The 13,032-nt window shown below is 38.5% G+C and overlaps 1 protein-coding gene across 1 annotated transcript in view; it reads right to left on the reverse strand.

Moving 5' to 3' along the window:
* Positions 1–3,497: 3,497 nt before the first annotated feature.
* The window catches only part of Kcnh5 (potassium voltage-gated channel subfamily H member 5), a 270,367-nt gene continuing 260,832 nt past the window's right edge, over positions 3,498–13,032 (reverse strand). The window contains exon 10 of the mRNA XM_051147630.1: positions 3,498–6,476. Within this exon, the coding sequence (XP_051003587.1) occupies positions 5,529–6,476 (948 nt within the window). The 3' untranslated portion in view covers positions 3,498–5,528. The remainder of the gene's footprint in view (positions 6,477–13,032) is intronic.

Raw genomic sequence — 13,032 nt, forward strand, 5'->3', positions numbered from 1 at the left:
CAGAATTGTCATAATAATGCTTTCCTTCAGCTCCAACAGCCTTGTTGCTCTGTGTGAACTTCTTGGGTTCTTTTGTTTTGTTTTGTTTTGTTTTGTTTCAGTTAGTAGTAAATCTGGATTTAGCTAACCTTCTCACTGGGAAGGCTGTATGGAAATTTACAGAAAAAATATATAAAAATAAGCCAACCATTGCATAATAGCAGAACAAAGGACCATCTTTCTAATTGTGTATGCACTCACTGGAGGTGACTAGAGAGTACCTATCAGCATTGCCAATGACCATGATAAAAATGTATACACATGGGGGCAGGGAAAGGGTGGGAGGGAGGGACCAGAAGAAGAAGAAGGAAAGGGTTTATGATCCAGATGTAAAAGAATATATAATTTAAAGATAAAATTTTTTAAATCTACAAGCATCTAAATGGTGGGCTCCACCGAGCATCTCTGTGTGTTTTTCCCAAATGTGGATATGTAAAAGCTGATCTGGACTCTCACACATGCACATAGCCATGCATTAGTAACTTGTTTAGTACTTAATGCTACGTTTTTGTCCTGAACTTGTGACCCTGATGAACATTAGTTCTTGCTTTGTTTTTCGAGTCCAGAATAAAAATATTTTCTATAATATTAAAGCAATCTTTATCAGTTCTAGAAAGTAACGGTTGTCTTATCACTATCATAACGGTTCTTGTTTCCTTTTGTTTTGTTTTTATGGAGGCAGATGGGCATTAAGGCTGTAAGCAGAAGTTTCCACTTAGAGCAAATTGATTGAAAATATTTACTTGCATGTAAAGCAACTGTTAGTTGTAATGTCATAGGCCTAATACCATGGATAAAAATATAAATATTACTAATGGTTTATCAAATAAATAGATTATTACAGTAGATAATAAAAACTCGGGATCAATGATGGGCCGTCTCTTAACCTTCTTTGACTGTATGACTTAAACTTTCAAACTAGTTAGAGCTAATCATTTTTTTAATACTTGTAACTATGGGCATTTTCAAAATATTATTGGTAAATTCCTAGTTGAAAATACATTTTTAAATTGCAGTTTAGGGAGAATCCTACAAAATCCAGTGAGACATATAAAGATAAATGTTTTTCCTGGTGCAAAGACAATGCCCGCTTTGTGTTTAGTGCTCTGGTTATTTTCTTACCTCAAACCATCACAACAAACATAACAAAAGACTTTGTATGGAGCCCTGAGTACAAAGACTTCTCTGCAGAATAAGAAAACATTAACAAAATGAACCTTATCTTCAAAAATCAAATATTTCTGTGTCGGACACTGCTTCCTTGAATTATCAACAATAACTATCCCATCAATTTCCCGATCAAAACCCTGTCACTAAGGATGCACATGAGCAGGTTTTAGTGCCTTTCAAATGGCTAGTGTAGTTTTCCTATGAATGAAAAGCTACCTTCCACTGACCTAACAAACAGCTTGGGTAAGATGGGAGTAGTTTAGGTCTTTGTTTTACTACTTATTGTTTGGAAAACTGAGAAAGACACTAAAGACAGCTGAATGCCCAAGCTAGGATAGATTGATAGGCCCGGGATCAGAATCCGAGATGGCACCCAACGCTCATCCTACAGTGTGTAAAATCTAAACATAATCCTTTCTCCCCCTTTCCAGCAGAATTCTGGTAGCAGCACTCATGTCTAATAAAGATATGAAAGCACAACATTCACCTAAGAAAATATTGATGTTGGAGGTATCTGTGTGTGGTGACTCTAGATAAATTTTCTCATTGTCTACATGAAACTTTAGGGGAAAATAGAAAGACTCAGAGAAAATAGCTATAAAAGGAGAAATTATACACAGTAATAATATTCACCAGTAACAATTACCAAAAATAAAGTAAAGAAGCTATGAATTTGTGGGAGAGCAAGGAGGGGTATATGGACAGGTTTGGAGAAAGGAAAGGAAGGGGGAAATATTGTTAATTAAATTATAATCTCAGAGACTTTAAAAGGACAATTTCACAAGGACCCGCGGTGCTACACAATCCCAGTCACTTCTTTGAGGACTAATTTAAAAAACAGACTTTTCCCCAAAAGAATTGCAAAAACTTTGGGTGTCTCATGGAGAAATAGTATCCCCTTAACTTCCATAAGACTTGCATTTGCATCCCAATTGTGTTAATTCTCAAAATGACTCACTGGTTTGCTCTTCTAATTAATATTATCATTAAAGTACTGGGTACTGCTGAGGAGCTACATGTACTAGGAGCCACATAAGACCTCATATTCTAATCTCCTTTGTCCTCCAACCTAGGTAAAGTTGTAAGGAATTTTCTTAATATTTAGTGCTTTTGTAGCCTCACACATGATGTAAGGTGTAACCAGGATTGTAATAAGAAAACGTTTCCTTTAAAGAATGAAGTTTGGGTGTGAATTCGGCCACTAATCCTGAACTATTTTAAAGTCACTCATGTAAAAATGAGACACTAAGCTTGGCCATTGTTTTCTACCTTTGGGTTTCTATTTGCCTTTTACTGTAAGTTCTTCTGTCTACTGGAGCACATTAGGTGTAACACTATCCTGATACAGGTTAGCCATGCTTCCTGCTCTGATATAATGATCACAATTGACTTTTGCCATCACATCACAACCACCTGTCCTGAAAACAGCATCTGATCTTACATATTCATAATATCATAAGAGAATTAAAGACGTATAGGTTGCTTTGCAAAATGTTTGCATCTGCTTAGTCCTATTAGTACGTTGTATAGAAGTTTAATAGTAAAAAATAATATTCTCGATGCACCAAGAGCACCTATACAGTGTAAGAATAAAACATGCAGTCATCTGGTCCCCCAAAGAGCCTGTGCTGTGTGTTGGTTGAGACCACACAGGTGTGATTGTATCATTATCACATGTGTGCAAATGTTCACCCTTCATTAAAATCTGACTAGAATCTATTGTGGAGAATTTTAAAATCTGGAAACCTAAGACTATATACAATGTTTGCAGAATATGGGCAGAGTGCGCTCAGCACCACATTGTGTCATGCACGCAGAGGACAGGGGTCTAGGAAAGAATACTGTGAGAACTGCACCAAAAAAATAAATAAATAAATAAATAAATAACCCATCAATACTTCCCCTCCCCATTGAGGGCGCAGCACAGTTCAAAACCATTCTTCTTCTTCCTCACCTGTGGGAACATGTATTTAGATGGAAATCTCATTATGGCTAATGTAGGTTAGTAGTTAAAACTCTGTCTGGGTCAATGCCACAACCTGGCAAAGGTTTGTAAGCCTAATACGGAAAGGCATGCGTTACACTTTAAGCCAGTTTCTGTTTCAGCAACCATCTTACGCCTTTAGACCAACTGTTAATTTTGAATGTGGGCAAAGTCAGAACAGTGGTTTCTGCAGTCATATATGTTTTTTTTTTTAAATCACTCATTCATCTTTTAAAGGTATTTGCCATACTTGACAAATAGGAAACCCAATACATCTCAGAGGCCAAGGACAAGGTATTTTCCACAGTATGAAAGCTAAAACAAATGTGCCCCAAACCTCAATTCTAAGGTTGATTCTGTAATTATTTCATTTCCTTTGGCCTGTAGTAAGTAAGTATCTTAGCAGAGCAAGGAGATATATGGTCCTGGAAATGTCCATTTTCAGTAATAGAAAGGAAAACAACTGTAACCCATGGCACCTAGTACACGTTCCAGGAATCCTAGAACAAAGGGCACATCTCTGCGATCTGTGAGGAAAATAAATGTATTACTGCTTTGGACTTCTTCAGTATGACTGTGGCAACTCTTCTGTCTATAATTTTAGAGAGACTAGGAGATACAAAAGTGCATAAAATTGTGTATAAAAGAGCAAAAATATTTCCTTTGATTTTGTCACCATCTTTTGTATATTCACCCTATATATATGCATATATAACACACACATATATATATATAAATATATGTATCAGTAGTCTAGCAGTTCACAAGTGACTGACATACATCTTTCAGGTTAATGCAACTATTAGCTTTCTTATTCTCACTACTAAAATTTATGCCTGCACCAACTGAAAACCACTCTCCCAGAAAGAACTCCAGAAAGCATGCTGGAGTCATAAGAAACAGCTTCCACAGTTCTCAAAAGGGGTATGCATTTCATTCTGAGTGTTTATCATCTGAGGACCTAAGTATAGACAATGCAACATTTGTGACTTCTCTTTTGGTTTATAATAGGCACTTTCTCTGAAGAGGAATCATTACCTGAAAGACTGACATTCAGTCTCATAAGCCTTTTGTAAGTGGATCTGCCTTAGCCATAGTTCTATTGTATCATCTCAACAGAAGGCCAGCAGTCCAACTGTGAGCCAAAGAGCTTAGGGAAATTGTAGCCAGAATAAAGTCATATAAAAGCAGTTATCTTAATAAAGCAACTTATTTCCTTCTCGGTTGGTTATTTTGTAAGTTAACCACATTTTATGTGTTACTATTACAACCAATAAAAATCATGTGTTAGCACTTCTGTACCTATATCTCATTCTTTCTAAGTCACAGATGTGCAATCAAAACATGTCTAATTGATTATGTTCTTTTAAAAAATTATATAATCAACAGTTAAAATTTTGATATGTGTCTTTGCTAAGAGCCTTTCAACACCCCCCCCCCTTTGAATGAGCTTTGAAAATACAAATGTAAAACATTCATCGCCTTTGGACAACAGGCATATCTAACATTGTTAAGAGGCCCTTATACCCTGTGGTGCAGTGTTTCTATAATAATATACACTATATTAACAATTGAGTATTTATGGTGTGGATAATGTCAGCTCCCAAAATGACAGTTGTTCTCCAAGACGGAGGGAGCAGAGAGTTCTTTACATAAGAGCTAATGATTACTATCTAATACAATGCTAAGAAGGAGAGGTATCATTGAGTGGTAATGCAATTCATGCACAAAACCCATAGCAATAAGTTCTCAATATCCAACACTGGCATCAGATGTAGGCAAAGAAACAGTCATTTCAATGGAGCAAACATTGTCTGTAGGGGAAAAAAACCTAACACTAAGCTACAGAAAAATGCCCTATGGCATGAGATCATAAAATGGTCTGACAGCTTCAGCAGCTGGACTCTCCTTTGACATTAATCTATAATTTTAACTAAACAGAATAGTGAAGAAATGACAGCTCGATATACTCAGCCTGAGATCAAGTTTGTCATGGCAACATTGGCAGGTTGGACCCTGATTCTTCAAAGATTACATTGCCTTAGTTAACAAAAGTCATACTTTTTATTACAGAATAGAGATTATAAATAAATGTAAAGTGTGCATGCAGTCAACTGCATAATGTACAAGCAATATCTATGCTTTGAATAATTGTCTTTGGCAGGCCAGAATCCAGCTGGACATGCAGTATGTACATATCAAAATCCATAAGGTGTTCATCATATTGAAAGCAAGTGAAAATATATATGTATATACTATATATACACACATATGTATATAGATGTATATACTGTTTTAAATATATTAACAAATATATATGTATATATATATCATATTAAAAGTTGATTTCATCTTTGTCAGATTCAGGTGACTCAGGCCTTGAGACACTAAAAATATCCTGACATGGTATTTGGGGAGGTACTTGGAGTGGCATTTGGGTTTTTGGAGAAGATGTCTGGGGTACACTTTTCTCTGAGAGTAGTTTTAAAATTTCTGCCACCTGCTTCTCCAAGGCAGTCATTCTGCAGCTCAGCAGCTGGATATCCTCTTTGAGTTCGTGTTTTACTTCCTGCAGTGTGGTTTGTAAGGCCTGCTCGGGGATGGGGTAGAAAGGATGCTTGGCGTCAGCCTGGATAGGACTATGTTCTAGAGGACTTCGGGCCTCACCAGCTTTATCCAAACGAAGGTCACTTTTTGTAATCCCACTGTCACAAGAATCTGTTTTCCTCAACGGGTTTTTGGTCACACTGTTCTCTGAGTCACTGCTCTTGGGGTCCTCCGACAGCAGCCCCATCGACTCAGCTTTGGTGACGTTATTCCAGTCTTCCTTTTTCTCCTCGTGAGCCCCCATGTTGTTCTTGAGTCTCAGCCACCCTTTCCCATTTCCGTTTTTCATCCTGACGGGGCTGTTGACTTTGAGACACTTTTGTTCAGCACCACCGTTGGGCTTCAGTTCCATGGCATCGCGGTTGTTCTGCTTAAGAGACTCGTTGGTTTTCACATAGGCTAGCGATGTCTGGATGGGGGTAATCTGAGACACGGTGACCACACTGGTACCTGTGATGGAGGCTCCGTTCTGCAAAGGGCGGCTCTCTACCTGGAGCTGGCTCCTCTCGGGGTCGCTCTGCGCTGAGCCCTGGTTCCTCATTTCCTTCTGCTGTTTGAACCTCTGGAAGAGCTTCCTCACTGGGTGGTCCACAGGGATGCTGAGAGTCACCTCATTCTTCTGCCGCAGCCGCTCTTCCTCCTCCTTTTTCACATCGCTAATTTTACGGAAGATGATCTGGAGAATAGGAAAGATGATTAAACCATGGTTACCGAAGCAGATGGCTCTACAGTCATGTGACACTGAGCTGGAAGTGCCTTGCTTTACAACGGAAACATCTGCACGTGTCGCATGCCCCAAAATATAACACAGGGACACTGGTTACTCTCTTACACACCAGAGGGGGAAAGTAGTTGACACAACAGTGTAAAAGCACTTTATGGCCCCATTTAAAAGAATACAGCACACACACACACACACACACACACACACACACACACACACACACACACACATTAGTATATGTGCCTCTGTGTATATATAAATATATATTTCTTACATTTCCCTGGAACACAGCCTTGTTTTGGTATGGTTCCTCCTTCTCTAAGTATATTTCAAAACCACTTTTAATACTATTCTCTGTTTAGGGATAAGCTAGCAGGCATTCATGGCTTCATGAGTACTGAAAAAGTGCCAAGTTCTCCAGTGAGATAAGCAGGTTGCACAGCAAGGGTGAGGAGTGAACATGTTTGTTTATGTGCCCATAAACACAGAATTCACAAGGAAAAGTTTCTAAGAAACAAGTGCCAGACCAACACTCATCCTTAAAGTTACTATTAACCAGAGCACCTTGGAAACACTTGACCTTCCATCTCTAAAATATTCAAACACACAGGTTTTGTTCATATGACACTTTTGATGGAGATGGAATCACAGACCTTAAGACTCTTGATATTTCAAATATGAAATTCAATATACAGCATGTGTGATATTAGGTGGACATCCCTCAGTACACAAGTATACTATTAAAACCTCCTGAAAATGTGTGGAAGAAACTGTGGTGACACTATCAAAGGTAATAAAAATTACTGGTTATATGAGATATTACAAACTATACTTCCAATTAAGAGTTAACTCTGTGAGTTTATTTTTCTCAGGTTCCTGAAAAATAAAGTAACTTCATGTGAAACCTGTGAGGAAAGTCAAGAAGAGTTTCATCAAATGATGCACTTTCAGGGTCAAACAATTTTACCACCAAACAAAATTACCTATCTCTTTCATCCTCCCAACATTATTGTTTAAAGTAAACTATGTGTGAGACACATAGTCCAAACCCTCTCCTTGAACTCAAAATACCTCCAGCTTGTAACCATTTTTATCACCTTTCAATGGTTCAGCGGCTCCCAGGAGTAACATACAGTCACAGATTTTTATATCAGAAAGAAATACTAACGCTGACCACTGTTAGCAGGAAAGCCAAAAGTCAAGCAGGCAGAAATACTCCTTCCACGCCAGACCACGTTTTCTAAATTGAGAGTGATGCATTAAAGTCAGTCCTATCAAGTGGCAATAATTTGTATCTTGAATTACATAAATATTATAAATTCAATAATTACATAGAAAAGCTACCATATGTTTTCCTGTCTGGTGGCACATGGCAGTGCGTCTTTTTAGCAGATGTAACACTAATCGCCAAGTCTGGCATCAAAGCTGCAGCAGTTTAATTAGAACTCTTGCCAAGGTTTGACATACTTCTCATCCTTCCTGTGGAAACAGAGCATGCACTAAGCCTTCAGGGCATTAGCGCCCTTTGGGATCAGACAGACACCAATAAGGCAAACTCAGATACCATTTCCATCCACTCAGGTTGGTCCCATGAGCTGACAGAAGGAGCTTGGTGTAAGTGACTCACCATCTCCCCATCTAATTCACCCATAGCCACTATTTTAAATAGGTAGTTAGCCTGGAGAAGACAGAGCCTTCGTATGATCCTTGACATTAGGGGAAAAGGAATTCACTGCAAATCTCAGTGGAAAATAGCAGGTGACTAGCACACAAAAAGGTCAGACATAACACTGGAGAATTGCATAGTGAGTGGGTCGTACTAAGCAAGCACACATTATTTACAGTGTCTAACAATTGCACACAGTTACTGTATGCTTACCAAGTTCAAGATGACAGTAATTTAGGATTGCAGTATACCTATAAAAAATATCAACAAAACGTCGTTTCTAGTTTCCTAGACCAACAGTGCTCATACCCATGCCCCAACACAAACAGACAAAGGTATTCTGATTGGTAACATTAAATTGATACCAAAGGTTCCAAATGCCACAATACCTAGCACAAAGGGAGTCCTGGTGGAGGGCCAGACCCTTGGGTGCATCAGGAGACAGAGGAAGCACAATTGGACTAGAGAGTTTGGGTGCTGAGTGGCAGATCTTGCACTTCACACTACAGCTGTCCTTTATCTCCCCTTCCGCAGGCGGTAAGGGAATGAGGCAGCAGATAGACCCAGTTTCCCAACATCAGTACCGGCCCTGACTTCTCATCTGGTCTTGATGGAGCAACAGAACCTATCCCCCTCTTGAGGATGCAATGTATGTTGTGAAAAAAGAAATAACAGCATATCTCCTGTGGAGGTTGAAGGCTCGACCCTGTGCCTCTCACCCTTTACTTCCGTTGTAGGCTGAATGAGCACTAACCAGAAGCCACATGGGCTCGGGCCCTGTAACTTCAGCACCCCAGAAGCCAGTGCATGGGGTACGAAGAGCTATTGCACTCTGTGGAATATCTACTACTAGGGATTTTCAGACCCTTAAATAAGTCACACATAGAGAAATCCAGTATCCAAGCATGGCTAACACCCTAAGGAGTGACGACAAGCCTTCCACTCCTCAAACACAAGCCTGAGGGTCTGAAATGGGGCAGGTCACCTTTGTCTCTTAGCACTTACAGTCCAAGCCCAGTTGGAACAGGCTGAGAGGAACGGGTTTTAAGATTCTACACCCAAAGTGTACAGTTTAAATTAAAACCTAGATACTAACAAAGGCACTTGCATTTGGTTGATTGCCTAATATATCTATGTATTTCGAGCCAGTACATGATTTTTTTTTAAGTATTGGATTTGATGATGTTTACTGAATTAAAAAAAAATACTATGGAACAAAAATATCAATTTAATGTAAAGGTTATTTAAAAAGGCTTACCTATAGCAACATAATTTTTCACACACTTGCCTTTCCCCATTTACCAGCCATCCATACTGTGTGAGCCAGGTCCTACTGGACTCAGGAGCAAACAGAAGGACAGAAGATTTAAACAGCTTGTCTTAGGCCACACAGCTGGCAAGTGGTGAGGATTCAAACCCAAAGACATGGACTTCACATAATCCTAGCCATTCACTCTCCTCTCATTCAGGACAACCTAGCCTTGCCCTCAGGACCCGGGCAAACCTTGAATGGTTGAATGGAGGGGAGAAGGAAAGATGTGTGTAAGTCCATACCCAAAACTACCCTTCAAAGACAACTGGCTATGGAGAAATAGCCTTTAAAATTGTGACACTGGAACGGTATGCTTGCTGGATCAAGGGTAGCCTTCACTAAGGGCTGGAGAGGGCTCTCTGGGAGACTTCTATGACCCTGAAGGAGAGCACTTCCATACCCTCCAACTCTCAAAGCCAAAGCCAGTTAGCTTGCTTCACTTCATCCTCCTTTAAAATACATGCCACCATTTTGTAACTTTTAGTTACTTTCAAGGCAATGCAAAACAGGGAAGGCAGGATCAAGGAATGGGATTTTCCCTGAACTCTGATACCATCGTTTTAGTCTCTCTCATATCTAGATTCATTTGTTTAGGAGAATGGGACTTTTGTTAACTGATATATCTCCAGTCTCTACAATAGGGCATGCTACACTGCATATCTTTTTAGAATACCTTCAGTTATTTAAATTTATGTATATAAGCCTGTGTGAGAGTATCTGCACGTGTGAGTACCAATGCCTGCAGAGCCCAGAAGAGGGTGCCAGATGACCTGGAGTTAGAATTATGGGCAAATGTGAGATGTCTTATGTAAGTTGTAGAAACCAAAGTCAGATCCTCCGCAACAGTATGTGCTCTTAAGCACTGAGCCGTCTCTCTAGCCACTCAAAAACTGAATTTTATTCCAAAACACAACCACCTCAAATACTCAGAAAATATATTTGAGATGGGGCTGTATCACAAATAAAGGCTCTTTCCTATTTTCCATATTGTAAACAAGTAGTATATGATATCTGGTCTTTCAATTTTCATTTTTGTTATGAAATTTCATACATGAATACTGTAATTCTAGCATTTCCACCCTATTCACTCTTCCTTTGTCTGTCTCAAATTTATGACTTCTTCTTCTTTGTTGTTGTTGTTACAGACAGACAGACAGATAGACAGACAGACACACACACACACATTCATTTGGTGCTGCTCATTAGTGCATCCATGTTTAGTACTGGTGACTGGAATTTGATACCTATTGGGGGGCTTGTTCCTGGAGAATACTGAAACTCCCTCTCACAATGGCCATTAATTACTGCTTCATCTGGAGGTGGGGCCTTGTGAGATTTCACATAAGTGTAGCTCTTACTCCTCATCAAAGACACTTGGTTTTGCAACACATAGAAATCAAGAGCAATCCACCGTGCTTAAAATGTAGAGAACAACCGACCTTGTGGTGTTCACAACCCCTACACCAAGGTTCAGGGAACAGCACAGAAAACAGGGAAGAAAAATTGTTAGAGCCAGAGGACCAATATTTCACCAGCGAGATAATGTCTCCAAACATGAGAGAAAAGCTGCACCTATGAAGTCTATGTTTTTTATTATTGATAACTATATCAACAACTATCTGCTAAGGTGATGCAGATGTTGTTCCATGCTCAATGTCTGGCACACAAGTAGGTAGCTAACAAAGGCATGCTAAGTAGGGTCAATTCAAAATTGACCACAAATCTATTTTTTAAGGTTCTTTATTCAGAATACTTATTCAGATTCATTATAGTGATATAATGATATCTATTATGAGCCTAATTTTTAGCTTATGACAATACTCAATTTTCTTCATAAAAAAAAATGAAGATAGGTACAGAAAGTTAAAGCTTCCTATGAAACAAAGAAATGAATTTATGTTTTCAAGGTCTAAAAGCCCACCTATTGGGCTCTACCATAAATAGCTTCATGTCTTAATGCAAAGAACAGTTCTTTTTTTGTTGTATGCCAGAAACACAGTATTATCTGAGACACAGATAACACTAACTAGGTAACTCAGTGTATTTAAAAAACACTACATATAACAAACCTTCCCTCTAAGTTCTCATGGCTTTGAAGATAACTTTATGAACCTACATTTCTACAGTAATTATTCTACACAACCATTGCAAGATTATCTAATTAACACTATTGAATGCTTCATTCAATGGAACATTTATCTTGACATTTTTATCACGACCATAATGAAATGTTTCAAGCAAATAACATAATGGAGAGACTGACTAATAGATTTTATTTAGTAAAACCCTTTAAGTATAGTTTGTATTCTTTAGATGAAATAATTCTAACTGCTGTTTTTTGACCACAAAACACCTGTGAATAACACGATTCCTTAAGATGCTGTTGATTTTTTTTCATGAGTATGCATTCACAGAAAGGAACCAGTATCCTAATTATTTGACATAAACTGTATAGATTAATTTTATATAATGCTGATTACTCCAAGAAACCAACATTAAAATGATCCACAAAGAGATCATTATTTTTTGAGAGATGAAGAAAAATGTAAATCTATGATTATCAATATAGTATTCAAATAAATCAGTTTTAAAATTTCCCCTCATTATTAAATAACCTTTGACTTGATGTGCTCTAGAGCTACCTCTTGTCCAACAGTAAAACAAATTTCTACTGAACATCACAAAAATGAAAGATAAAATTACAAACAGAAGCGCAGGCATCAGGCTACACTTTTTGCTGCACATTATCAGTGCCATGCATAATAGCCTGCGCTGTATCAGCAAAGAGGTTTATTTCCTTTAAGCTTTCCTCTTCTGTGCTTCATTGTGTTCTGCAGAACCTGCTGGAAGGTTTAATTTATTTAAATGATAAAAGCTTCTTAAATGTAACAGGGAACATGGCCAAGTGAGCTTTCCATTTCAAAAGTAGGACATTTGATCATAAAAGTGATATCAAAATTGAATAATTTGAGTGTGTACTGAACTTTGAAATCCAATAGAGGCAGGGGAGAGGAATCATTTGTTTAATGACGTGGGTTTAGCATTATGTAATTTGTAGAGAGATAGAGGTGTTTTCTCTCAAATGGCCCATCACTTTCCAGATCTGTGAGTCCAAGGAATTGACTGGGACTTTCCAGTTCTATGCAGTCAAGCAGTGGGCAGCTCTGGCTTAGCTAACTCTCCTGGGATCCAGTAGCTCTGACTCTTTGGTTCACATCATTTTCCATACACTTAGTCACTCGTTCTAATTCTAGCTGTTCCACACCATTTCAGCCTGAGCAAATGCAAAGGAGTATTTGTTAAACACTATGCCAGGCAGATCAGAGGCTGTGTGAGCCCTTAATAAGCTACATGATGCTCATATCTCTCTCTCTCTCTCTCTCTCTCTCTCTCTCTCCCTCTCTCTCAAATAAAAATAAATATTAAAAATATTTTTAAAAAACACTGAAGGAAACTGAATAGCTTCTGTGACCACATTCACTAGAAGCCACCACTGGGGATCTGGAATGTCAATATTCAGGAGATAAATT

Source organism: Acomys russatus, chromosome 1 (assembly GCF_903995435.1).
Source record: "Acomys russatus chromosome 1, mAcoRus1.1, whole genome shotgun sequence".
Classification (NCBI taxonomy): Eukaryota; Metazoa; Chordata; class Mammalia; order Rodentia; family Muridae; genus Acomys; species Acomys russatus.